Genomic DNA, 26308 nt, shown 5'->3' on the forward strand with positions numbered 1-26308 from the left:
ATGATTTATCGGCAACGTAATTAGCAATCGCATCTAGATCGACTCAAGACCTTATAGATGCTCGATTGGCTAATCCCTATTGCAACCATGTCTATCGAGATCATTCAGACCAAAATGTTGCAATCATTTCGTCTATCAGTTCCTACACTTAAACAAGTTAAGAACAAATAAGTTAAGAACAAATCAGTATCATATTATCGGGAATTCCAATTCATATAGTCATTACAACAAAATATTGTCAGCTCACAGTATCCCTGAAACTCAAAGAGACATCAGTGACTTTAATATGAAAAATCGAGGCAATCCGCTGACAAAGGAGTGGAGCGACTCCCCTCATGTGCATACCTGTTGCACCAAATTCCGCCCAAGCTGAATTCGGGGTTCCATTTAGAATAGACTATGCTAATCCAAATGCTTCAAGGTAAAGATTCACAATTTGAGGAGTATCTGCTAGGTCCTCCTCCATCATCCACTTCGCATCCAATGCAGGATAGTTCTTGAATTAGACCAAGAACCGCCTTATCGCTTTACCCAATATCTTTCTCTTTATGTGCCAATATCTATTCTAGAACAAGGATCTCCTCGTGTTCTTCCACCTCGGGAAGCTCATCCGGCTCCCCATCTTCGGGCACATAGCCTTTAGAAGGCTTCAGGAGACTCACATGAGAAGCAATGTGAATCCTCCAAGTTTAGGGCAGCTTCAGTCTGAAGGAGACATCATTAAACTTTTTGAAAATCTGGAAAGGTCCATAGTATCACATACTAAGCTTTGGAAAAAGCCTCTCCTTTCCCTTCTTCTTTCTCAGGCGTGCCTTCTCAAAACATAAGAGCACCCAATCGTTCTCCTTCAATTTCAAATCGCGACGATGACGATCTGCTGCCTTTTTCTGTCTTTCTTGAGATTTCTGCAAAGCCTCGCGGACCTTAGCAAAAGCCGTGTCCAAGTCAAGCGTGTACTCATCGGCTTCAAAAATCTTATATTTCGTGCTTAGAAAGGGTCAAACCTTCGTAGCACCTTCAATAATCTCAAATGGCACCTTCCCCGTCGAAGAGATATCATGTTATTGTAGGCAAATTCCACCAAAGGTAAATACTTTTCCCATTGAGTCTTCTGATCCGAGATGTAAGACTTCAATAAATCTAGTACCACTCAATTGGCAATCTCACATTGCCCGTCAATCTGCGGGTGGAAAGATGACGAGAACAGCAACCGCGTGCCAATGTTCTCCCAAATAGCCTTCCAAAACAAACTCGTAAATATTGGGTCCCAATCAGAGACAATCGTCTCGGGCATGCCATGTACTACGAAGATCAGGGCTACAAACAGTCTCGCTAAGTGCTCCGGCTTGACTGTTTTCTTCACTGGAATGAAATGAGCTTGCTTGCTAAACCTGTCAATAATAGTCCAGATACCGTCGTGACCACTCTGTGTTCTCGGGAGATCAAAATTGAAATCCACTGCAATATTTTCCCAGGGGCGGGTGGGTATGGGTAAAGGCTATAACAATCCTGTGCTTTATGCCTGTCAAACTTGACCTTCTAGCATACCAAGCAACTGCGTACAAAATCGTCCACATCCTTCTCGAGTCTCGGCCAAAAGAAGTATCTCTCTACCCCTTTCAAGGTGGTAGCAATGCCGCGGTGACCCGTAAAAGGTGGCATTCGGTCATAACCTTTTCCCTCAACAACTGTGTAACGCACAACATGGTTTTCCTCAGCAAGTAACCATTCCCTGAATGGAATATCCCGCTACTATCTCCCCATGCCGTATCCGATTGAAATATCTACAAAATCTGTATCTATGGCATACCGATCGACCATATCCTCGAAGCTCCTATGATGTATCGCAGAAATAGCCAGAACCAACGGCTTCCGAGACAAAGCATCTACCACCAAGTTCTAATGTCCCTGCACATGGACAATCTGGAAGTGAAACTGTGACAAGATGTTCGCCCACCGCATCTGCTTTTCCGATACCTGCTTATGTGATAAGAAGTAGCATAAACTCTGATGGTCTGTGAAGACAATAAAACCCGCTCCAAGTAGGTAATGTCGCCACTGAGTAAGAGCATGAATAACCGCCAAAAGCTCTTTCTCATAAATCTGTTTTGTCAATTTCGGCCTTGAGAACAATCGGCTCTCATAGGCAATGACATGGCCTTCTTGCATTAAGACCGCACCCAGACTACGACCACAAGCATCACAATATACTTCAAATGACTTCTGCAAGTCCGGCAAAGTCAAAACTGGTCCCGTAGTCAATTTCTCTTTCAATGTCTGAAAGGCAAGTCGCGTATGTGGGTCCCCACGAGAAAGGGACTCCTTTCTGTGTCAAGATATGCAAAGGGGAAGCAACCTCTGCAAACTTTCTAATGAACCGCCTGTAGTACGAACACAAGCCCAAGAAGCTTCTATCTTCATGGACATTCTTATAATCGGGCCAATCACGGATGGTCTCTATCTTGGCCGGGTCTATCTGCACTCCTACTGCTGACACAATGTGTCCCAATAAGTGTATCTCGGGTAGGAAAAAATCCCTTTTCTTCCCATTAATCACCAACTTGTGCTCTCGTAATGCCTGAAAGACCTGTAGCAGATGTTCTCTATGTTCTGCCTCATCCTTGCAGAAAACAATGATGTCGTCAAAGAAAGTGCCAACAAATAGTCTGTACTCTCTAAAAATCATGTCCATCATCCGGTTAAATGTCGAAGGAGCATTGGTTAGGCCAAAAGGCATCACCAAAAACTCAAATAACCAAAAAGTCGTCCGAAAAGCTGTCTTGTAGACATCTCCCGACGCGATTCGGATCTGATGATATCCGCTCTTCATATCGATCCTGCTAAAACACGAGAATCCCTGTAGTCGGTCAAGAATATCATCGATCCTAAGAATCGAAAATCTGTTCTTGATGGTGATTTTGTTGAGAGCTCTATAATCGATGCACATTCTCCAAGATACGTCTTTCTTCAAAACCGACAACACTGGAGAGCAGTACGGTGACGTACTAGGCTGGACAAGACCCTTTTCCAAGAGGTCTTTCACTTGGTTCATAATTTCTTCGTTCTGGGCTCAGCTCACACGATAAGGTGGGCCGGTTCGGTGGTGTGCGTCCACATATCAAATAAATGGTATGATCCTCAGGACGAGCGGCTAGTGGCTCGCCTGGCAGGACCTCTAAAAAGCAATCGGCATGAGTGTGGAGAAAATCTTGGCATTCTTTATCAAGTTCATACATATTTGTCGTATTCTCATCATTCAACTCTCTCAAAAAGATCGAGTAAACAAACAGACTGGATTTCAATAATTTTAAAACGGCCGAAGACGATACAATAGGGACAGACTTGCCCTTAAGTTTCACATCAAGTACAATTATTCGGCCCTTCTCTGTAGTCAAAGTTTCTTTTCTCGCCCGATAATCAACCACAATATTGTTCTTATGGTACGAGGGAATTTCCAAGAGGACATCACAACCTTCCAAGGGCATTACGTAGAAGTCCTCATGCCCCAAATATCCCTGACAATGCAACCGAAGTTTGCCAATGACAGGTGTAATGGCTACATCCTTGCCGGGTGCCACTAGAACTACCTCTGCAAGTGGTCCCATCCAATCGGGAGTAATCTCGAGCCGCGCCGCCAATTCCGGTGAAATGAAGTTGGTGAAACCAGCCTGTTCAATCCAAAAAGGGCGGTAGACTTTACTGTAAACCTTGATTTAGCTTTCACCCATTATTAGTCGTCTATTTTACCTGTACTTTCAAGACACAACAAAGGGGAAAGGGATACAGGCTGCTAGATTGCACCTGTATGAGTAGACGGACACCAGATTGGCCCCTAACTTAGGCGCCCCTTTCGGTATTTCTTTATTGTTCAAAATAGGGAATAAACGCTGTGGTTCCCTACAAGCTGCCCCGCACAAACTCGGCTGAATTTCCACTGTTCCAGCCCGATTTCGGCAGCATAACTGTACTAGAACCCTTCACGATCAGTATTCCCACGCATTGACTGACTTTCCCGACGCATACGGGCACTTTGCAAAACCTGGCGAGAATCTACAGCACGCTGAATTCTCTGTTTTCAGCCCTGAAAATGCGCCAGATCACATGTACAGCGGTCCCCTTGCGTCCCCGAACCTCCTGGGGGTATTAGGGTCTGTTTAGGGCCAAAACCCTAAACCTGCAAAAATACACAGCAGGCTGTAATTTACTGCTTTGGGCTCCGTTTCGCGTGCCGGTCGCATCCGTAGCAAGTCCTCGAGCTCCCGCACCTGTAGGGCTACTTGCCCTTTGAATCGGACGAGATTTCTGGCGTGAAACCTCTCCGAATTCACCTGTACCTGCGGGGGGATTAGCCGCTAGCTAATCCAGTACCTGTGCAAGAGGCTCTTGCCTCGGCAATCGCGCATGAACCCACACAACTGTACATTGGTCAAATGAAGAGCCCACTAGAGGGGCATAACATACTGCCAAAGGGGAGAGAGAGGGCAGTGCGTAGCGTGCAGGGCATCACTCCTGGCACCGCACTGTGCATAAGAGGGAAAGCAAGCACTCCATAGCTCTTAACCTATGACAAATCTGAAAATGAGGCTCTCCCTCCTTCAAATTCAGCACCACTTCTTGTTGCATGAGGCAAGTGCACCAGAAGGTGCCACTTGGCACATTTATAAGCATTTTCCCGTTTCGGGGTTGCCGCTGTCAGGAGTTTTTTGGAGCAAGGGATTGCGCATATGTACATATACATGCATGGTGCATCAAATAAAGAATTGCCCAATTTCCTTAGCCAGGTGGTTATGTGGGGCCCACATGTGTAAAGGCAGGACAACATGTACATAGTGCAACGATTTTCACTATTATCAATACTAGTGTGTTTTTTCTACAATAAGGAGGAGTTGGTAGCGCGTAAAACTTCTCGAGGAAGCTATCCGCGGGCCGACGACGTGAGGTCAGCAGGTGCGTCAGATGGCATCTAGTGGCGTCAGGAGGGCGAACGAGGTCAATATTTGCACGCGGATGAGGATGGACACAACGTGGGTGTTTTCTGGTGAGAGTTACGCAGAAAGGTCATCATTAGGACCACTTTTTGGGGCCACTTCACATGGTGGCGAGATGCATTATTGGAAAAAAGCTGAGTGCCAGGTGTGCGAATGATGCAAAAAGGTGACAACTATGCACTGCGAGGTCAGTTTTTAGCCTGTTCGGGGTCCGTTTGAGGTCATCTAAAAGGCCAAGGGTGCCCAAGTAATAAAGCTAAGTGTGGGAACTGAAAAAATAGAGAGAAGAGCAGAAAAAAACGTGGAGAAGAGAGGAGGGACAGCCGCAAGTGTGTTTTTTGCTCATTTTGGAGCCTGTTTTGGCCGTAAACTGTTCATCCGAGGTCGGATTTGAGCACTTTGACATTGTAGACTGGGGTTTTGGGCCGTTCCGGACGCGTAGGCGCTGTCCATTTTGCCAAATTCCTCACTCTTTTTCTGCTGTTTTTCTGTGTAATCTTCTCCGGTGAGTGAAGCTTCTTCTCCAATTTGTGATTGTATCTGGTATCTTTTACCCATATTGTGTGAGCTGTTTGCCCCATTGGTGTTGGCCCAAGCTCATTTGTATCTAAACATCAGAAGTTCTCCTTTTTTTAGCTGAGTTTTTGTGTGTGTGTGTGTGTGTGTGTGTCTGTGTGGAGTGGGCAAGTGGATAGTCTCTCTCCTCTCACTCCAGAGGTGTGTTCCCTGTCTCGGCCAGGTGTGTTGTGTAAGCCGAGTGGTGCCCCATAGTGTGTGTGTATCATTCCAAGAGTGTGTGTCGGGTCGTTATAGAGGCGTTGTGTGTGTTTTCATCCCACTCACACCGCCTAAAAATCTCCCAACCGACTGCCCAGTTGACTTCACGGCAGAGTAAGAAAATGTTCCCCTTGTCATTCCGGCGGTAATGACGTCGACACATTTTCAGGTCCCAAAATAGCAGTTCCCTAAATTTTAGGAGATGCTGCCATTGTATCTTTCTAGGTCATCCGACCCTCTTTGTACACTGCGGCCACATCCAGAACTGAAATGTAGCCTCTGTAGCAAAGGATTCCACTTTGGCTAGTCAATGACCCCACTTGGCTAACCATAGTCCTTGTCCAACCTTAGTGCTCTCTTGCCCTCAAGCCTGGACTCCCTCTGGACAGTTCCACACTAGCTATGCAATGCAGGGCAGTTAGATTTCCCGAGGGGTGTTTCCAAAAAGTGAAAGTAAATAGATAATAAGAAAGAAATCAACAAAAGGGATAGATAGTAGTCACACGTTGGTGACATACCCCCCTCTTGAAATCTCAAACGTCCTCGTTTGCATCTATGTCGTACATGCTTATTGTCAACACTGATGTATTCAACACCTGTCGACACATATACGACACATACATGCTCATTGTCAACCCTGGTGTATTCAACACCTCGTCAACTCATGTATTGCCTGCGTGTGAACCCTGTCCCAATGACATAGTGGTAGCTTCGCACTCTGCCATTGCTTTGAGTCACTAACTTTCCAATGACAAAATGGTAGCTGCACATTTTGCCACTGTCTTATAGTACACGTTGGATCCCGTAACACTTTCGAGCATACCCAAACCGACAGTTTAAGAATGCAGTTACACATGTACTCTTCAATAGAAGCAATCACTGTATCCTTGACAAACTGACAAGAAATACTCACTTCTATAGCACTAACCAAACTTTTGGACATTCCATAAGAGCAATTGCCAAACTGACAATCTGTACAGCTCTAACATTCATGTAACAGGTATTTCATTTGAGCTCACTTTAAATACCATGTACATCATTTGTTTCAGAAGCCATTGTCACACTGACAATCGATGTAGCTCTGAAACTCAAGGGGTCAAGGTAGGTTGCAAATCGAAGGCTTCCAGGTAAAGTGATAACACAGTTGGTGACTCTGCAAGTTCACCTTCTTCCATCCACTTAGCATCCATTGGTGGATAGTTTCTGAACTTTACCAAGTAACGCCTAGTAACCTTGCCTTTCACTTTCCTTTCTTTGTGTGCCAAAATCTGTTCCGAGACCAAGATCTCGTCAAGTTCTTCGACTTCCGGCTGATCTTCAGCTGGCATATCTTCTGGCACATCACCCACATAGGGTCTGAGAAGACTCACATGAAACGCATTGTGAATCTTCCAACTGTCAGGCAATTTCAGCCTATATGCAACATCACTGATTATGTCGCACACTTGAAAAGGCCCATAGTAACGCATGCTGAGCTTTGGAAAGTCTTTCCTTGCCCTTCATCTTCTTTAACCTTGCCTTTTCAAAGTGTAAAAGCACCCAATCACCAAGTGAATATACCACTTCACGACGGTGATGATCAGCTGCTTTCTTTTGTTTTGCCTGAGTCCTTTCTAAGGCCACTTTGACCTTCTTGTACATTTCATCCATGTCCTGAACATACTTATCTGCTTCAAATATCTTGTCCTTTGTATGCAGTATGGGAGGAACTTTCTTGCCACCTTCAACTATCTCAAAGGGTGCCTTGCCAGTTGATGAATGCACTGTATTATTGTATGCATACTCCACCAATGGCAAATACTGCTCCCACTTTCCTTTATGCTCTGACACATAACACTTCAGCAGATCTAGGACAGTAGAATTTGCCTCTTCTGACTACCCATCTGTTTGAGGATGAAATGACGAAGAGAATTTGAGCGTGGTGCCCATATTCTCAAACAAGCCTCTCCAGAATAAACTTGTCATGCGTGGATCACGGTCGCTAACAATCGACTGTGGCATGCCATGATACTTGAAAATATTGCTCATAAACAAGCGTGCCATCTGATCTGGCTTTATCTTCTTCCTGACAGGAATAAAATGAGCCTGTTTGCTGAATCTGCAAATAATGGTCCAAATACCATCGTTTCCTGTCTACGTTCTCGGAAGATCAAAGATAAAATCCATAGCAATACTTTCCCATGGTTTATCTGGAATAGGTAGTGGTTGCAATAACCCTGGTGCCTTTTGCCTGTCAAACTTGACCTTTTGGCATATTAGGCATTCTCGCACAAAGGCATCCACATCCCTTCTCAATGTAGGCCAATAGAAGAATGTCTCAACCGCTTTAACTGTAGCATCGATACCACCATGCCCTGCATACGGTGGGACATGACTCTCTTCCATAACTTTGCGTCGCAATGGCTTTGTGACACACAATCTGCCATGCATCATCATGAACCCATCTTTGAGAAGATAGTGTTCATGACGTTGTCCATCCATTAGCTGCTCGAAGACCCTTGCAAAATCTTCATCATTTGCATACTGTTCTCTCATATCATCAAGTTCATGATGATAAGGAATCGACACAGCTGAAATTTGTGGCTTCCTTGACAAGGCATCAGCCACAACGTTCTTCTTGCCTTCCACATGCACAATCTGAAAATGGAACATGGACAAGATATTTGCCCATCGCATATGCTTCTCAGATAACTTTGTTTGTGTCAAGAAGTATCGCAAGGTCTGATGATCCGTTTGGACAACGAAATCTGCACCTAGCAGGTAGTGTTTCCAACTTAAGAGCGCATGAATCACAGCCAGTAACTCTTTCTCATAGACCTGCATGGTCATCTCTAGCCCTTGCAAAATTCTGCTCTCATAGGCTACTACCCTGCCATCTTGCATTAGCACTGCACCAATGCTACTACCGCAGGCATCACACTGGACCACAAATGACTTCCTAAGATCTGGCAACACAATGACTGGATCTGAAGTCATCTTTTCCTTTAAGAGATTAAAAGCTGAAATCTCTTTTTGTGTCCATCTAAAGGTGACTGCCTTCTTTTGAAGAGGATGTAAAGGTGAAGCAATCTCAGCGAAATTTCGGATAAACCTTCTGTAATAGGAGCATAGTCCCAAAAAGCTTCGGACATCATGCACCGTCTTCAAATTTGGCCATGACTTGATCGCTTCAACTTTTGCAGGATCCATTCTGACACCATCCTTTGAGACAATGTGTCCCAGAAAGTGAATCTCTTCCAGAAAAAACTCACTTTTCTTTGCATTGATGAGCAACCTATGACTGCGTAGCTCTTTGAACACAATGGCCAAGTGATGCCTATGCTCCTCTTCATTCTTTGAGTAGACTATCATGTCATCAAAGAATGTACCAACAAACTGCTGGTGTGGACGGAAAATTCTGTCCATCATCCTATTGAACGTAGCAGGAGCATTTGTGAGACCAAAGGGCATCACTAAAAATTCGTGAAGGCCAAACGTTGTTCTAAAAGCAGTCTTGTGCACATCCTCTGATCTAATGCGGATCTGATGGTACCCACTCTTTAGATCTATCCTGCTAAACATAGCTGCTCCTTCTAATTTGTCCATAATATCATCAATTCTAGGTATAGGAAACCTATTCTTGATGGTATTCTTGTTCAGTGCACGGTAGTCGATGCACATACGCCATGAGCCATCCTTTTTCTACACCAACAACACTGGAGAACAGAATGGAGATGAACTGGGCTGAATCAGCCCCTTTTCTAACAGCTCCTGTACTTGGCCCATTATCTCTTTCTGCTGAGCCGCACTAACCCTGTACGGAGGCTTATTTGGTGGGCTACTGCCTGGCACCAAATCTATCGCATGGTCCTCGGGTCTCTCTGGCGGTAATTGAGACGGTAATGAATCGGAAAAACAGTCACTATACTGTTGTAAAAACATTGACCTTTCTTTATCTAGCACAGATAAATTTGATTCATCACAATCTGACAATTCACGTGCAAAAACCAAGTACGCAGAAAGATGCTTTTTCATTACAGAAGTAATAGCAGAAGCTGATACAGTAGGAATAGACTCCCCTTTAAGCTTTACATCCAGAATGTGAGTCTTTCCCCTGCTCTGTACAATGATCTTTTTGTTGTAGGCATCCATGATTCCCTGTACACGAAACAACCAAGGAATACCTAACAACACATCACATCCGTCCAGTGGCATGATGTAAAATTCTTCAGCATCTACATAGGACTGGATATGTAGACGCAACTTTCCAATGATGGGTGTCACAGCCTCTGTATGGCCAGGACATGCCAAACCTGCCTCTGCTGTATACCCCATCTCTTCAGGTCTGATTCCCAACTTTGAAGCCAATTCTGGGGAAATGAAGTTGGCTTTGGCACCTGGATCAAAGAAGATAAGCACTGTTTGATCCCTGACCTTTCCCCATGCTCTGCAAAGCTCACTTGCGTCTGAATTTGGCTTGTCGCCCACCATATCTGGCACTAGACCAGCCATGGGCTTCTTTCCTTTCCTGTCCTCCTTGTCTTTAGAATCAGCTGGCCTTTTCTTTGTAGGACAGTTGTAAGCAATGTGGCCAGGCTGCTCACATATAAAGCATTTGTTCTCTGTCCTCAGGACCTTCTTTTGCTCTTCTGACTTGCGAGGAAAACGTCTTTTCCATTTCTTTGCTAGTCCTTTTTCTGATTTAGCCGTAGCTTTGTCTTTCCCTGTGTTGGCTGACTCCCGAGTCCCTTTAGGAGCCTCATTGGGAACGTGCTTCTTGGCTGAATTTTTCTTGCCTGATCCTGCTTTGACGCCAGTGTTAAATTCACAATCTTCTCCCTTGAGCAAACCATTGCCAGTGTTTGCTACCTCGATGAGCTGCGTCAAAGTAGTGACTTTTGTCTTCGTGCAGTATTTTCTCAATCCTTTGGGTAGGCCACAACAGTATTTTTCAATCTGTTCTGTCAATGGCACAAACCTATAGGAAGTTACTGGAAGTAGAGCTTTCCAAAACTTCCGATTGTAATCATCCAGATTTCTACAAGTGGCAGCATTAAGCTGGTGCCATTCTGTCATGACATCTGCTTCAAAGTCATCAGATAACCATGCTGCTGCAAAAATCTGCTTGAAGTAAATCCATGTGGACGGAGCTTGCCCTTGAAGCAATAAAGTTGTCCACCATTGTCCCGCATTCCCTGTCAAGAAAGTGGCTTCCTTGCGGACCTTTGAAGCCTCTGTAAAGTTTCCCCCTGCATAGGCCTTGTCAAACTGCTGGAGGAATGAGAGAGCCTTCTTCCTGTCATCAAACCCTGTAAAGGTCGTGAATGACACACCTTTGCCACCTTCTTTGTATGGAGTTGGCCTCTCCAACGGCGTTAAATTGTCATATGGAAGTGACTGAAACATGGGAACACTATTAGGGTTCATCTGTGTTTCTTGGCCGCTATTAACTTGACCTAGAAATGCCATATTTGGCTGCTGATTTGTAATTCCAGCCATACCAAAATTTGCTTGTGGCATCCCAAATTGGCCCTGAGTGCTTTGAAACCCTGGTAGCATACCCATGACACTGTACATGGGGTTAGGCATCATCGTTTGAGCACCCCCAAACACTGTTCCTGGCGTGTAAAACTGATTTCCAGGTGCATGACCAGCCATGCTCTGGAATACCGATCCACCTCCAAAATAGCCAGGGTGTACTGAAGGTGGTGGGAAGACCTGTTGCATAGCCTGTAGGTTGCTTCCCTGCCCATTAGAACCAGCTATAGGCTGCTGAAAGGTGGCGGGCTGAACTGGTACAGCTTGAAAGACTGGAATCTCAGCCACCTGTTCTTGCACCTTAGGCACAGGTTGTGGAGACTGCATGTTCTCCGTTAAGTGTACAGGTGTTTCCATTGACTGTGCGGTATGAATCACCTGTGCTCGAGCCTTAACAGGCTTTTGAATATGATCCAGTGACCCAACTTGCTGAGACGGAACAGGAGGTTGCAGAAAGGCTAAAAACCTCGGGTTCTGCATTACTTGTGTGAACATAGCCACAGCAGTAACCAACTGGGTCCTGAATATATCGTCATCTATCTGTGGTGGTCTTGAGGACTCACCCACTTCATGTGTCTGTTGACCCTGTGAAGAGGAAACCTCTTCAGTCACATCATCTGGTCTGTCAACCATAATTGCAATTCCCTGTGTCCGGTCTATGATCCCCTGTGTCTTCAAGCCCAAAACTGACCAAGGCTCACTTCTATGGGAAAAAGTGATTTAGTCCCGTCGATGGAACCATGAAACCGGCCTGTTCAATCCAAAAAGGGCGGTAGACTTTACTTTAAACCTTGATTTAGCTTTCACCCATTATTAGTCGTCTATTTTACCTGTACTTTCAAGACACAACAAAGGGGAAAGGGATACAGGCTGCTAGATTGCACCTGTATGAGTAGACGGACACCAGATTGGCCCCTAACTTAGGCGCCCCTTTCGGTATTTCTTTATTGTTCTAAAGAGGGAATAAACGCTGTGGTTCCCTACAAGCTGCCCCGCACAAACTCGGCTGAATTTCCACTGTTCCAGCCCGATTTTTGCAGCATAACTGTACTAGAACCCTTCACGGTCAGTATTCCCACGCATTGACTGACTTTCCCGACGCATACGAGCACTTTGCGAAACCTGGCGAGAATCTGCAGCACGCTGAATTCTCTGTTTTCAGCCCTGAAAACAGCCCTGAAAATGCGCCAGATCACCTGTACAGCGGTCCCCTTGCGTCCCCGAACCTCTTGGGGGTATTAGGGTCCGTTTAGGGCCAAAACCCTAAACCTGCAAAAATACACAGCAGGCTGTAATTTACTGCTTTGGGCTCCGTTTCGTGTGCCGGTCGCATCCGTAGCAAGTCCTCGAGCTCCCGCACCTGTAGGGCTACTTGCCCTTTGAATCGGACGAGATTTCTGGCATGAAACCTCTCCGAATTCACCTGTACCTGCGGGGGGATTAGCCGCTAGCTAATCCAGTACCTGTGCAAGAGGCTCTTGCCTCGGCAATCGCGCATGAACCCACACAACTGTACATTGGTCAAATGAAGAGCCCACTAGAGGGGCATAACATACTGCCAAAGGGGAGAGAGAGGGTAGTGTGTAGCGTGCAGGGCATCACTCCTGGCACCGCACTGTGCATAAGAGGGAAAGCAAGCACTCCATAGCTCTTAACCTGTGACAAATCTGAAAATGAGGCTCTCCCTCCTTCAAATTCAGCGCCACTTCTTGTTGCATGAGGCAAGTGCACCAGAAGGTGCCACTTGGCACATTTATAAGCATTTTCCCGTTTCGGGGTTGCCGCCTAAAAATCTCCCAACCGATTGCCCAGTTGACTTCACGGCAGAGTAAGAAAATGTTCCCCTTGTCATTCCGGCGGTAATGATGTCGACACATTTTCAGGTCCCAAAATAGCAGTTCCCTAAATTTTAGGAGATGTTGCCATTGTATCTTTCTAGGTCATCCGACCCTCTTTGTACACTGCGGCCACATCCAGAACTGAAATGTAGCCTCTGTAGCAAAGGATTCCACTTTGGCTAGTCAATGACCCCACTTGGCTAACCATAGTCCTTGTCCAACCTTAGTGCTCTCTTGCCCTCAGGCCTGGACTCCCTCTGGACAATTCCACACTAGCTATGCAATGCAGGGCAGTTAGATTTCCTGAGGGGTGTTTCCAAAAAGTGAAAGTAAATAGATAATAAGAAACAAATCAACAAAAAGGATAGATAGTAGTCACACGCTGGTGATAGTTGGTCTTGGCTCCTCCATCAAAGAAGATGAGGGCTTCTTGGTCTTTCACTTTGCCCCAAGCTCTCGGCAAAGTTCTGTACTCTCGTGCATCGTGCTGGGATCGGTACCTACGCAATCTGGAACCAGTCCTGTTTTCATCTTGCCTTTTCTTCCACATTCCTCAACTGCTCTCGAACTCTGGCCTTTCGTCGTCCTTGTCGTTTTGTTCTTTCTGTGCCTTTTTAGGGCACTTCGCGGAGGTATGTCCAGTTTCCCCGCATCCGAGGCACTTTCCCTCCTTTATGTAGCGAGCGTTGTTCTTATGGTACCAGGGAATTTCCAAGAGGACATCACAACCTTCCAAGGGCGTTATGTAGAAGTCCTCATGCCCCAAATACCCTTGACAATGCAAGTGAAGTTTTCCAATGACAGGTGTAATGGCTACGTCCCTACCGCGTGCCGCTAGAACTGCCTCTGCTAGCAGTCCCATCCAATCGGGAGTGAACTCGAGCCATGCTGCCAATTCAGGTGAAATGAAGTTGGCCTTGGCTCCTCCATCAAAGAAAACCAGGGCTTCTTAGTCTTTCACTTTTCCCCAAGCTCGGCAACGTTCTGTATTCTCATCAATCGTGCTTGTGTCAATACCCATGCAATCTGGAACTAGTCCTGCTTTCATCTTGCCTTGTCGTCCACATTTCTCAGCTGCTTTTGAATCCTCATGCCTGTCTTCATCCTTGTTGTTCTGTTCTTTCGGTGCCTTTTTAGGGCACTTCACGGAGATATGCCCAGTTTCCCCGCATCCAAAGCACTTCCCCTCTTTGATGTAGAGAGCTCTCTCTCAAAGAGTAAGCTTGGGTCGTGCATCCTTTTCCTTCTTTTCTAGGTTGCTCTTCTTCTTTTTACTTTCATTATTCGAAGTGTGTTCGGTCCTTTGCATCATGATTTCATATGTGGGGTAGGTCAAACTGCTTGAATGAATGGCAAAACCCCGTTTCGCATGACTCGTCAATTCCTGAATGAAATATGAATTTTGCTCTAAGTAGTGATCTCGGATGTCTGTAGGAAGTCCCAAGGTAAACCGCTCAATCTGTTCTTTGAACAAGATCTTCTTAAATGAAGAGGCTGGTAGAAAAGAGCTCCAGAATCTCTCGCAATATGTGTCCAATGAATCTCTCTTGGTCATCCGAAGATGGTTCCAAGCAATTTGTATGTCACGTTCGTACTCCCGAGTCAGCCAAGAAGAAATAAAAAGCCTTTTAAATTTCAGCCATTTAACTGGCACTTTCTTGTTCGATAGAAGCATGGACCACCAAGTTTGAGCATTTTCCCTAAAGTAAGAAGTATCCCTCCGAATCTTGGAATGATTTGAGTAACGCCCTCCAGAGAAAGCTATGTCAAACTGCTGTATGAAGACCAAAGCCTTCGAAGCATCTCGAACTCCACAAAACGTGTCAAATTTAATTGACTGTCCACCTTCTTTAAACTCTCGAACTTTCTTGCTTTTATCTTCCAGAAAGTCATACTGGTTGGCTTTGTAAATATTCTTCTTCCTTGCATAAAATCTGCGGTCATCGGAGTCCGAACTATCCGAAGACGAGTCTTCTGTAGAACTATCCGAAACTGGGCGAGATTTAGACTTCTTTGCCTTTTTCTTTCCCTTTCCAAAGCATTGCTTTTTGCTTCGCTTTTTGCCCTTTCTGTCTTCTTTACTCGAATCGGAAGAGCTAGAAGAACTCGAAGAAGAAGAAGAACTAGGTAATCCTCAAACCACACACGCTTCTTCTGCTTTCTTGCCAAGGCAAAAGTAGATTGACGACCCAAATAACCCGGGAAATCAGTTCCTTTCTTCTGCTTTTTGTCGTGCTTTTCAGTTTTGTTCTGCACGTCAAAAAGCTGAGAAATCCGTGCATCAACCACCTCTTCTAATTCTTGCTCAATAAACGTCCTTGGAGTAGGAGGTTTCTTGAGTACCGGTTTTGGGGGTGGTTCTGTGGTTTATTGCCACTGTGCATACACCTCGTCGAAGGAGGTCTAGGTCATAAATTTTGCAAATTTCGGGTCCTTCGCAAAATTTAACATCTTTCCTGCATCATTGATCAATCGTCGGCGCTCCATCTCTTCAAGCTCCGCCGGAGTAGGCTGAGGCAGGCCGTATTCCTCGCGTGAATCTTCTTCGTGATCTCTTCCCGCATCTCCGGATGCAGAGGAAGACGACTGATCTCTGTCTGAATCTATAAGCGGATTAGCTAATTAGCATCCCCCACAGGTACGCACAGTTTCATCGCGAAGGATTGCAAAAACGGAGAGTTTTCTCGTGTGAAAACTCATCCGTTTCAAAGGGGAATTGTTCCATTGCATGCTGGAGCACCTGAGACACACGTAGGCGTCCTCGCTCCGCCCAAAACGATCCAAAACAGAGAATTACAGCCTGCTGGGTTTTTCTGCAGGTTTAGGGTTTCGCACCTAAACTGTAGGACAATGTCAGGGGAGCCTCGGGTAAGCCTTGGGATGTGTAAAGAGGGCTTTGGACACCTGACAGTGACAAAACAGGGAATTACAGCACACTGAAATTGACCTGCAGCTCAGTCAGGGGAGCCTCGGGTAAGCCTTGGGATGTGTAAAGAGGGCTTTGGACACCTGACAGTGACAAAACAGGGAATTACAGCACACTGAAATTGACCTGCAGCTCACTAGAAAGCTTCCAAACGTCCTTGACGTGTACGTTTGACCTACAGGGGTTTTGCGACGTTATGCTGGCGAAGTTGGGTCAAAAAACTGCAATTACAGCCATGGACAGGTTTGGGCAGCTTGGTGAGTGAAAGTGCTCAGATCGGGTTTTGCATAAGAATAAAGAAATACCGAAAGGGTCGCCAGTTTTTGGGGCCAACACGTTGTCGGCATCTGCTTGGTAGCGCTCTAGCTTCCAAGCCGGGTTCATTTGAAGTGTTAATACCCGTTACAAGTTTTATTTGCAAAGTTTCTTTGTGTCCTAAAGTCTAAAGTAAAGTTTCAGGTGAAAGCCAAAGTCTACCGCCCTACGGGCTGGTTTCACTGGAAGTGTTGTGTGTCCATTTTCCATGCAGGCACTACCCATGTTTCCACTTTCCATGCACGCACTGCCAGTGTGTCCTCCAGCTCCTATTTGTGGATCACCAAATCGACCACCTGCTATTTTTTCATGCTGTTTTTGGGCACCACTTGCTAATTTTGGGTCACCGACTCAACCACCCACTATCCCAAATCAGCCACCTGCTATTTTTAGATCCCCGAGTCAGCCACTTCCTAATTTTGGGCACCAGGCACCTACATGATTATGTAGCAATTTTGTGACATTCCCTCCTCTTAAAAGATTCGTTGTCCCCGATTACACCAGTAGAGACAACATAAAGGTGAGTAGACATTGCTTACAAGCATCCATGCATACCCTCAAGTCACACTGAGCCAGTAGTCAACATTGCACATTGAACCAGGTATGCATTAACATTGGATAGCGTCTACAATTCCGACATTTCACACATCCACATTGGAAGATACGTTTTTGCACTATCCACATCAACCAAGTCCAGTATTTAACATTAGACTCATCCAAACATGGTTGTGGGTTAGCACATGGAAATGATTTGCTGCAGCCATTCATTCCCCTAACTCAATCAAATTAACAAGTCTATCATGACCAAACATTTAAAGAGTTTTCATCACAATGTACATACAAAGTAGTCCATAGGCAGAATACTGTCAGCTTAATATTTGAAATGTACAACAATATAAGTAAATACATGACGACTATTATCAAATTCGATTGACCTATGACAAGGGAGTGAAGTGGCTCCCCTCAATGCATCAGGCTCCACAAATGAGCTGTTTGTACTTGTGGAATGGGTTCCAAACCAAAGTTTTCAAGGTAGAGATCCAAAAACTGAGGTAATCTTCCAAATCACCCTCCTCCAACCACTTGGCATCCAAGGCAGGAAAATTCTTGAACTCCATTAAGTACCTTTAGATCATCTTACCTTTGACTTTCCTTTCCTTATGTGCAGGACTTGTTCGGGCTGAAGAATTTCCTCCATTTCTCAACTTCTTGTTGTTGATCTTCAGTCGTGTCTTCACACACATTGCCTTGAAAGGGGTGAAAGACACTCACAATAAATGCGTTGTGAATTCTCCAATGAGTGGGCAGCTTCAAACGAAAAGATACATTGTTTCTCTTTAAAAATCTGGAAAGGTCCATTATACTGCATACTGAGCTTTGGATAGAGCTTTTCTTTGCCACGCTTTTGCACAATCAAGCCTTCTCAAAGCGGAGCAGAACCCAATCGCTTTCTTTTAAGTCCAAGATCCTCCAATGCTTATCCACTACCTTCTTGTGCTTTTCTTGTTATCTTTTTGTGTTTTGACTTTAGCGTAGGAAGTAGCCATGTCCTCCACCAAGTAATCAGCTTGGTAATTTTATCCTTTGTGCATAGAATAGGTGGACTTCCTTTCCTCCTACAACTTCAAATGGGGCTTATTGCACACTAGGATCCTTTGATTTGCGACCACACTTGTTGCACCATCGGTTGCTCTTGCTACTCCTCAGTGGAGCGCCTATACAGTGCCACGTCAACCACTTGTCACGCAGACCGCATAAAAATAAACCGATTCCTATAGATATATGTCCCAACTTTTGAGTATTAGAGAGAGATTGAAAAAATGAATCGAACGAAGTCAGCCTAGGGAAAGTAGCAGTGAGGTAAGCACTACCGAGAGGAGTATAGGAGTAAGAGAAACCCGATGCACCTATTGGATTGACAATAGTAGTGTAATAGGCTTGGACACTCCAAGAGAGAAATCAATAGCAACAACAGAACTTGAAATAGAGAGAGAAGAGGAGAGTGAAGCGGCGGAGTTCCACTTCCAAATGCACTGGCCCCAAGGTCTAGTACTCCTTTTGGTACAAAGTTTCTCTGTGTCTTAAAGTCTAAAATAAAGTTTCAGGTGGAAGCCTACATCTGCCGCCCTACAGGCCGGTTTCATGAAATGACTGCAACATTTCGGTCTTGAGAATCTATAGACATGATTGCAATAAAAATTAGCTAATCTGACATCAGTGAGGTCCGGGATGAATCTAGATGCGATTGCTAAATACGTTGCCAGGAATCATGGTCTTAGATCTGGAATCAATTTCTATGTGATTGATGATGTGAATGTGCACTGACTGAGTCGTCTTTATGCAAGTAATAGATTTGTGTTTGTCGATAATTTAAACAATAAAAATTCGGCTAATGACATTTTTGAACAAAGTATATAATCAACCAACGAAGAAACAGATAACGACGAGCAAATGAGTTTAAAAAATCTAAAAATGTTCCCAAAATCTCTGGTGTGAGAACATTCTAGTGCATCGATACTTAAGAGTCAGTGTCTACTGAATTGGTATATGGCCTCTGTCTGTTTTGCAAGTGTAATCCAGGGCGATTACAACTCTTTCAAGAGGGGGGTATGTCACAAAATGATGAAGTAGCAGTACTGCCCGGGACAGAGGAAAGCTGACGCGGCAACAAGTTGTACGGATAGGCCCTGGGATTTGCGCCAACAGGCTGACGTGGCAAACAGTACGGATTTCCACGTTATGCGCTGACAAGTGATGACGTGGTAGGCTGTACATAATTTTGTAATTTGCGCTGGCTGCATTTTATGGCAGATTTTGGACCAGATGCTTTTGGGACAATTTGCTTTTGAGTTTAATGCTTTTGGGGCATCCCTTGTAAGTTTATAAGAGCCCCTCGAGCCTCACTCTGCAGAGCATCTAGACGCAGATTCTGAGAGCAGAGGTCCCTCGGGAGTTGTACTTTGCAATGATTAATGATAAAAAAATACCGAAAGGGACGCCACACTTTGGGGCCAATACCTCTCGGCACGAAACTCCGCCGAGCCGTGTCGTCTCTCTCTCTCTCTCTCTCTCTCTCTCTCTCTCTCTCTCTCTCTCTCTCTCTCTCTCTCTCTCTCTCTCTCTATTAAAGTTCAATGATTTTGAAGTTTCTGTTCGTGTGTTGCTATTGATTTCATGCTTGGAGTGTCCAAGCCTGTCACAGTTAGGCCGGTCACTGATTTTTAAGTTGGTTGGGTTAAGATTTTTAATCCTAACCCCTTCTATCTTTTAGGCTACTCAGCCAGCTTCGATAAGTTGGTAGGAACTTCTTCTGCTTCTTCTTTAGTTAGGTTTTAGGCCCCTCGGCCGACATCTACAGGTTGCCTTAGTTTAGGATCAGAGAGTCTTAAACCCCTTCATCTTCAGTGGTTGACACGTCAGCAATTTGTGACAAAAATTGCAACAACAAATAGAGAGAGAGGAGGAGAGTCGATACGAAGCGGCGGAGTTGAGCTTCCATATACATTGGCCCCAAAGTACGCGCCCATTTTGGTACTTCTTTCTTTATTACTTCGCAAAAGTATACTAATAGCTAGGCCTCTGCTCTGCTTCCACTGAACCTAGAATGCCACACACACACACACACACACACACACACAGAGAACCCTCGTTAAATATTTAAAGGCCCTTGGCCCCAAAAGCAATTGATATGAAAAGATATGTGTCCGAAAACTTCATCGCAGTTGTGTCCAAAAACTTATCCATTGAAGACCAAAGAGGTTAGGATTAAATCCTAACCCTAACCAAGTTCCAAGACCTAGGCGAGGGGCCTAAACCCTAAAAAGACTAAGTAAAACCTCTAAGTGCGTAAACCTAAATGTACGACAGATCCCGTGTTTGCAGAGTTGATAACGTGGCACTGTACAGAATCCCACGTTTTACAGGACAGCTTCCCAACGTCAGTTTTGGCCATCTGTTGCTTTTTGAACCATTAGCTTTTGATAGCAAAGCTTTTGGGGCCAAGGGTCTTTAAATAAGTGTAAGGGTCTCTCCCTCTAGAGTTCCCAGTGATGATAGGAAGCAAAGCAGAGCAGAGCCCTTAGTTGTACCTTGTTGAAGCAATATAAAGAAATACCAAAAGGGACCTAGGAGTGGAGCTCCGCCACTGTGTCTCTTGCGTGGATTCTCTCTCTCTCTCTCTCTCTCTCTCTCTCTCTCTCTCTCTCTCTCTCTCTCTCTCTCTCTCTCTCTCTCTCTCTCTCTCTCTCTCTCTGAGTTAATTATTTAGAAGTGCTAAAAGTTTGTTCCAATCTATTCTTTCCAGTTGGCACGTGATGTCCTCTCGTAATCACAAGCGTCTGTACAGCTGGCTATGTCAGCAAGAAATTTGCAATCAGAGCATACATACCTCAATCAGAGAACCGCCAACGATGGATCCAATGAGATATATTGCCTCCTAGAGTCAAAACAGCTCCTGAAATGTTCGCTTTGTCACATCAAAGTCGGAGAAGCGGTGAAGTCAGGGGCGCGCTCAATGCATGATGAACATGGGTGGGAGTGGATAAATATTAAGATGTATATGCAAAGCCATCGTGGCTATACAACCATGTTGTGCAACCTAAGATGCCGCCATCTGCATTACATATCTCCAACAATGGAGTTTGAATTGCCAACAACGAGACAATCCACTCTTTTCGAGGAGCACCAAAGACATGGAAAGAACAAGAAGAAGGCCAAGAAAGAAAATCCCACCGACGATCTCGGAAATTTTCTGAATAAAGTCAACAAACCATTGCAAATTTGGGGCAGTTTCTAGTATCTACAGACATTCAGCGCCACAAAAAGACCTCCTTGCAGCAAGGACTACAAAGACAGAGAATAGCATTTACGAACACACTTTTCTTGGAACTCTGTCCATGCTAACATAGTGCAGAGTCACATTTCAACGGACAAAGAATCTTCAAGCCACCAGGAGACAAAGAGCCCCACACTACTAGAACCTGGGCTCTAACATAGAGAGATGAAAAAAATCTAACTCCAACACCATCAAGAGTCAGAGAAGTAACTTGCTCAGCATCATTCAGATCTATGCACATTTTCAAGGAGCTCCTTTATCCTGCCCCCATTGATGTTCACCATTTAATACCCCCCATATAGGTCAAGAGTCAGAGAAGCATAACTAACTTCAATCACATTTTCTTATCTCAATTTCTTTGAAAGTAAAGACGTAAAAGAAAGTGATACGTAAAAGAAAGTGATACGAAGTGAGACAAGATGGGTTGGTTCCTCCCCCTGTGAAATTTGCTTCAAATTAATTGAGGACATTCATGTACAAGCACAGAGACCAACAGCTAGAGAGAGAGAGAGAGAGAGAGAGAGAGAGAGAGAGAGAGAGAGAGAGAGGACAATCTCCGCTCTCTCCTCCATCTAATTCTAATATTCTGAGGAAAGGGAAAAATTAGCTCTTTCCTATTCTTAGAGAGAGAGCTTTATCTCTTCCAAATCTATAATTCTGATTCTTTTGAGGACTTAACTATAGTTTTGTGAAGAATTTGATTACTCTAAATTGCATGGGAATAAGGGAAGAAAGTGGCAGAGAGCTGAAGCAAAAATGGGCCACCCAGACTCCTCGAGAGGCCGACAACTCTACCACAGAATCTCCAATATCCAACTCCACACCTCCAAGGCTGTATACAACGGGGCATCCAGCAGAAGAAACATCACCACTACAAAAAGAGCCTGCATCAAAACTTCGAGAGAGAGATAGCCTCTAGACATCCTGGACATCGATCAGCAGGGCTATGGCTCTCTTCAACCTGCAAACACAACAAGTTGAAGACGAAGCAGAAACGAGCGTCGCTCGCACACCCCAAAACCACCACTGAACCGGATGTGGAGTACACTCTCTTGTACATTCATAGCAAGCTAGCGAAAGGATTCATAAGCGGCAGGTGTAAGAGAGCGCTAACTGTAAAGTAGCCACACACGTACCACAGAAGATTAACATTGTGCAGCATTTTGTGTCTTAAGGTATGACCACCGTTGTATTTACGTATTCTGATGGGGGTGTGTATGCACGCGTGCGCGCGTTTTTGGTGTTAAAACGATCGTAGGAGAGACATCGTGTTAGTAACAGACGCCATACCTTGATACTGAGAGAGAGTTGAGGAAGACCCTTGGTGCCTTGCTTCTGCAAAACTTTGCCTATGCTATTACCAGCCGAGGAAAGTACAGTAAAAAGCACGGCCACCCACATCCTCTCCCCCCTCACGGAGACGAGCGAATCAGAAGGAACGATCGCAGAGAGAAGACTTGGATCTAGCGTAGGTGGTAATTAAGGTGACCAGAAATAATCACCTCGACGTTGTGTCGGGCTCTAGGCAGCCCCTCTAAAATTTCAATCCCTTTCCTTGTATTCTTTAATAGATAGAAATTCGTTGAGGTAAAATTAGGACAATTGGGCTTGATCCTATTTTCCATTGGCTCGTAAAATTGTTGTTGGTGAGCAGTGCCTCTTGTACGCATATGTGTGGGTACCCAAACAATCTGTTGTTGACCAAAAACCAAACCAACTGCCAAGCCCCTCTGGTACCCCAAAACATTTCAATAGGATGCATAGGTTAGCCACAAGACTCTTCAATTTGGTTGCTAATATTAAATTTATGTTTCACACTAGTTTCATTATCACAATAATTGCTAGCATTCCCATGAGTCAACAAGCAAACCGACACACGCCCTAATACAATACATATTACAGTGGCTTGGCTACCTTGCTACATAAGTGCATTTCTCATAAATGGCAATAATGCCTCATGTCCAATTTATGCTAATGCCAAACAACAAACATATACGTCACGAAATTTTCCATCTATCTACTTTCCACCGCTTTCATTCAACAACCCCTCTTGCAACCCATTTAGTGAATTTTTCTCATAACTACTCTTCCCTTGCTACATCAACAATGGCTACAATGTTTGCCAACTTTCCATCTACATGCACCTACACCTTCACAGCTCATGCAATTTTTTGTACGATGGAGCAATTGTAGTTTTTGGAATGAGTTGATCACTCTGACATTTATTCCAAGTTGGAGATTCAGAATCAGATGTCAAATCAGATAGAATGGAATAACGAATTTAGACTTCAGACGAACATAAGAAAATCAGATAATGAACTTGATTGAAAGTACAAAGCCAGATGTTGGACACAAGATATTAGAACTGTTGTATCTAGATGATGGATTAGAAGTACAATTGGCACTGAATACTGGATTACAACAAAGCTTGATTACAATTAGAGCAGCAGCTCGACAACTACAAAGGACTAAAGACAAAATGAATATAGGTGGTCCTATATATAGGTGCCCATACTTGGTTCTGACCGACTATGCCGTGTACATTTACTCGCCATAATAACTACCGGTAACTGCTAACATGACTATGTACAAGAGCCTGTATAGATGCAGTTCCCACCATCTACATTCTCCTCCCCTTTCTTTGAAGTTTGGCATATTCCAGAATTTCAAATGCCACGCGGATGTCAGTTTTTGCACTTGCATTTATTTGGAGCCTTCTTCAAAGTGGCCTTTTGGACCGTTGTCTTGAGACCCAACGGTCAAGACCTATCACATCTTAGAAAGTGACGGAACCTATACTAAAATGTCAATCCTAGGAAGCAAGCCACTCGACTAGGGCATGGAGGCACGCTAAGAGGTTGTCAATCTCTCGTCTGAACACAGTACATTGCACTTTGATGTTCAATGCGCGTTCTATCTATCGAAAACCTGGAATCTTTCCTCTAATCTCTTCACACATCCACTAGCATATCAGCTCCACATGACTCCAAACGCGATAGACAACATCCTTCAACTATCCGAAACAGAACTAGATCATCAGACTCATAGTTTGGGAAAAAAGCAATTTTCTCCAATAGGCAATTTGCAAGTCATCAACTCAGATATCGGACATACCTACTAGGTTCTTCTAAGTGTCGGGAACCTTGTATAATTGACAAGATCACAATACAACACTCGCGTAATGATATATGTCACCTCGAAGGTTGCACAAGTCGTTGTTCGATTCTCGCGATGCGCTTGCAATGCAGGTATCCACACGTAGAGTTCACGAGACTTAACACAATGGTGCCCTCGAAATTTCGATGCGACAACTGTGCGGCGCAATGCATAGAGATAAAGCTCACAGTAGAAAGAAGAAAACACATGACATACAGAAGAGGACCTTATCTCCTCGCTTTATTCATAATAATGCCTCCAAAAATTTTACAAAGTTGCCTTTCATACCCTGGCTCCGAGTTTCATGTACAAAGGCGAAATTTGTCGCAATATTAACGGGGATTACATCTCATGCTCGTAACATTGATGTCTTCAAAATTACAAAATGATAGTGGTTGGGTGTAGTGCTTTGCTTGCTCTTGTAATCCTTCTCGATATGCTCTTGCTAGCTCTCTATCTTCAGGGGCAAAGGGTGTGATGGTGTCAGTTTGGTGAATTTCCATTGCCTGGTAACTCACAAACCTTGCCCATATGTCATTGACTTTTGGTCCAAAGAGAGTGGTACTCATCATGAAAAATCTTGTATAGAAATCTTCTTCAAATGTGTTCATGAAGTAGGATGGCATGAATATTAGGCGTGCAAAGAAGCCATGTAGAATCTGCTCGTCCGGTTGCTTGTTGAGGTCGTAGACTAGACCCTTGTTTCCTTCCAAGAATGATAACCATGGAGTTTCTAAGATCCATAGTTAGCGGTACATTGTGATGCACACATCCATCATCCTACATATTTTCATGAGCATTTGACAAGACAGGTTGGGAAGTCCATCATATTGTTTGACAATTTCTATGAGAGTATTAAGCATATACTTCTCATCTAATCTTTCTTTGTCTCTGGGCCCTGGCAAAGTTGGGTAGTTCAGTTAGTCGTGGTGTCATTTTTTTAGTGTTTCATACAGAATCCAAGTCCGGATTCAGGGCACAAAGCAAAAAGTGACATCTTTCTGAGTGGATTGGGTACCCTCATCATGTGAATTCTCCACTCCGGATGCTTCTCAAGCCATGCCATTCTCCATTTTGGTTAACACTTGCTTGGTTGATTGGTGGAGAATTCTTATCTCACGTTCTATTGTTTTTTTCCAATGATCCTCCTCTGTGCCTGCAATCTGTTTCTTCATTTCAATGATGGCCAGTTCTGTCAAGTGGTGTGACCTATTCGCTTGTACCCCCTGCTCTTGTTTCTGGAGCGGTACTTGTCTCAGGAGCTTCTTGGGTAGTACACATTGCGGTTGTAATGGAATTGGCCTATTAGCTTGAGAGTAGCGGGAATTAGAGAGAGTACTTTTGTGAAATTACTTTGTGAGCATAGCGGGTGAACATATTGATGGTAGCAACATAAACAGAGCATTTAGTTAACTTGGCATGAACAATACTTTTGCAAGAGAGAGAGAATTTAGAGAACATGACAACAATTGTGGACCAGATTTATGTGGAGCCGGTCCCCCCTCCAATAGGCATTTGTATTATGATTTCTCCCATCAAGAGAAACTTGTTACAATACAATCTTTGTGTTCTTTGTGACCTAGGTGATGCAATGAAGATGGAAAGCTTCATGCATCACGAGCATAACATAAACTTTGAAGAAAGCGTTAACTATCCCAAGCCTCAGTTCCAAGACCTTGAACACCTTCGAAGGTGGAGAGAGCTAGCAGGGAATGAGGGTAGGGAAGAGGAAGAAGAAACATTTCATAGGAGAAAGAAATAGTTCCTCACTTATCATCACTCTTCTTGTTGCATACTTAATAGCATAGTACTGAAGATTGAGAAGATGGCAAGCTTAAGCATTGAAGCATGGCTCTTGGTTGGATTTGCACTCCATAGCCAAAAGTCTTGGTGTAGGCTCTCAACCTCTCTACTTGCTTGGAGGGGGAGAGGGAGCTCTTACACTTTGCACCACACA

At 44.4% G+C, this 26308-nt stretch overlaps 1 protein-coding gene across 3 annotated transcripts in view; it reads right to left on the minus strand.

Moving 5' to 3' along the window:
- The window catches only part of LOC147449832 (magnesium transporter, putative (DUF803)), a 76698-nt gene extending 53978 nt beyond the window's left edge, over positions 1 to 22720 (minus strand). The window contains exon 1 of one of the 3 annotated variants that reach the window (XM_086522190.1): positions 22486 to 22720. In XM_086522190.1, coding sequence (XP_086378316.1) covers positions 22486 to 22596 — 111 coding nt within the window. In that variant the 5' untranslated portion in view covers positions 22597 to 22720. Of the gene's footprint in view, positions 1 to 22331; positions 22440 to 22485 lie in introns of those variants that run through there. The other 2 variants (XM_086522189.1, XM_086522191.1) reach the window with 2 other exon arrangements.
- Positions 22721 to 26308: the final 3588 nt, after the last annotated feature.

The sequence above is a fragment of the Adiantum capillus-veneris genome, chromosome 10 (genome assembly GCF_014529385.1).
Source record: "Adiantum capillus-veneris isolate H3 chromosome 10, ASM1452938v2, whole genome shotgun sequence".
NCBI lineage: Eukaryota > Viridiplantae > Streptophyta > Polypodiopsida > Polypodiales > Pteridaceae > Adiantum > Adiantum capillus-veneris.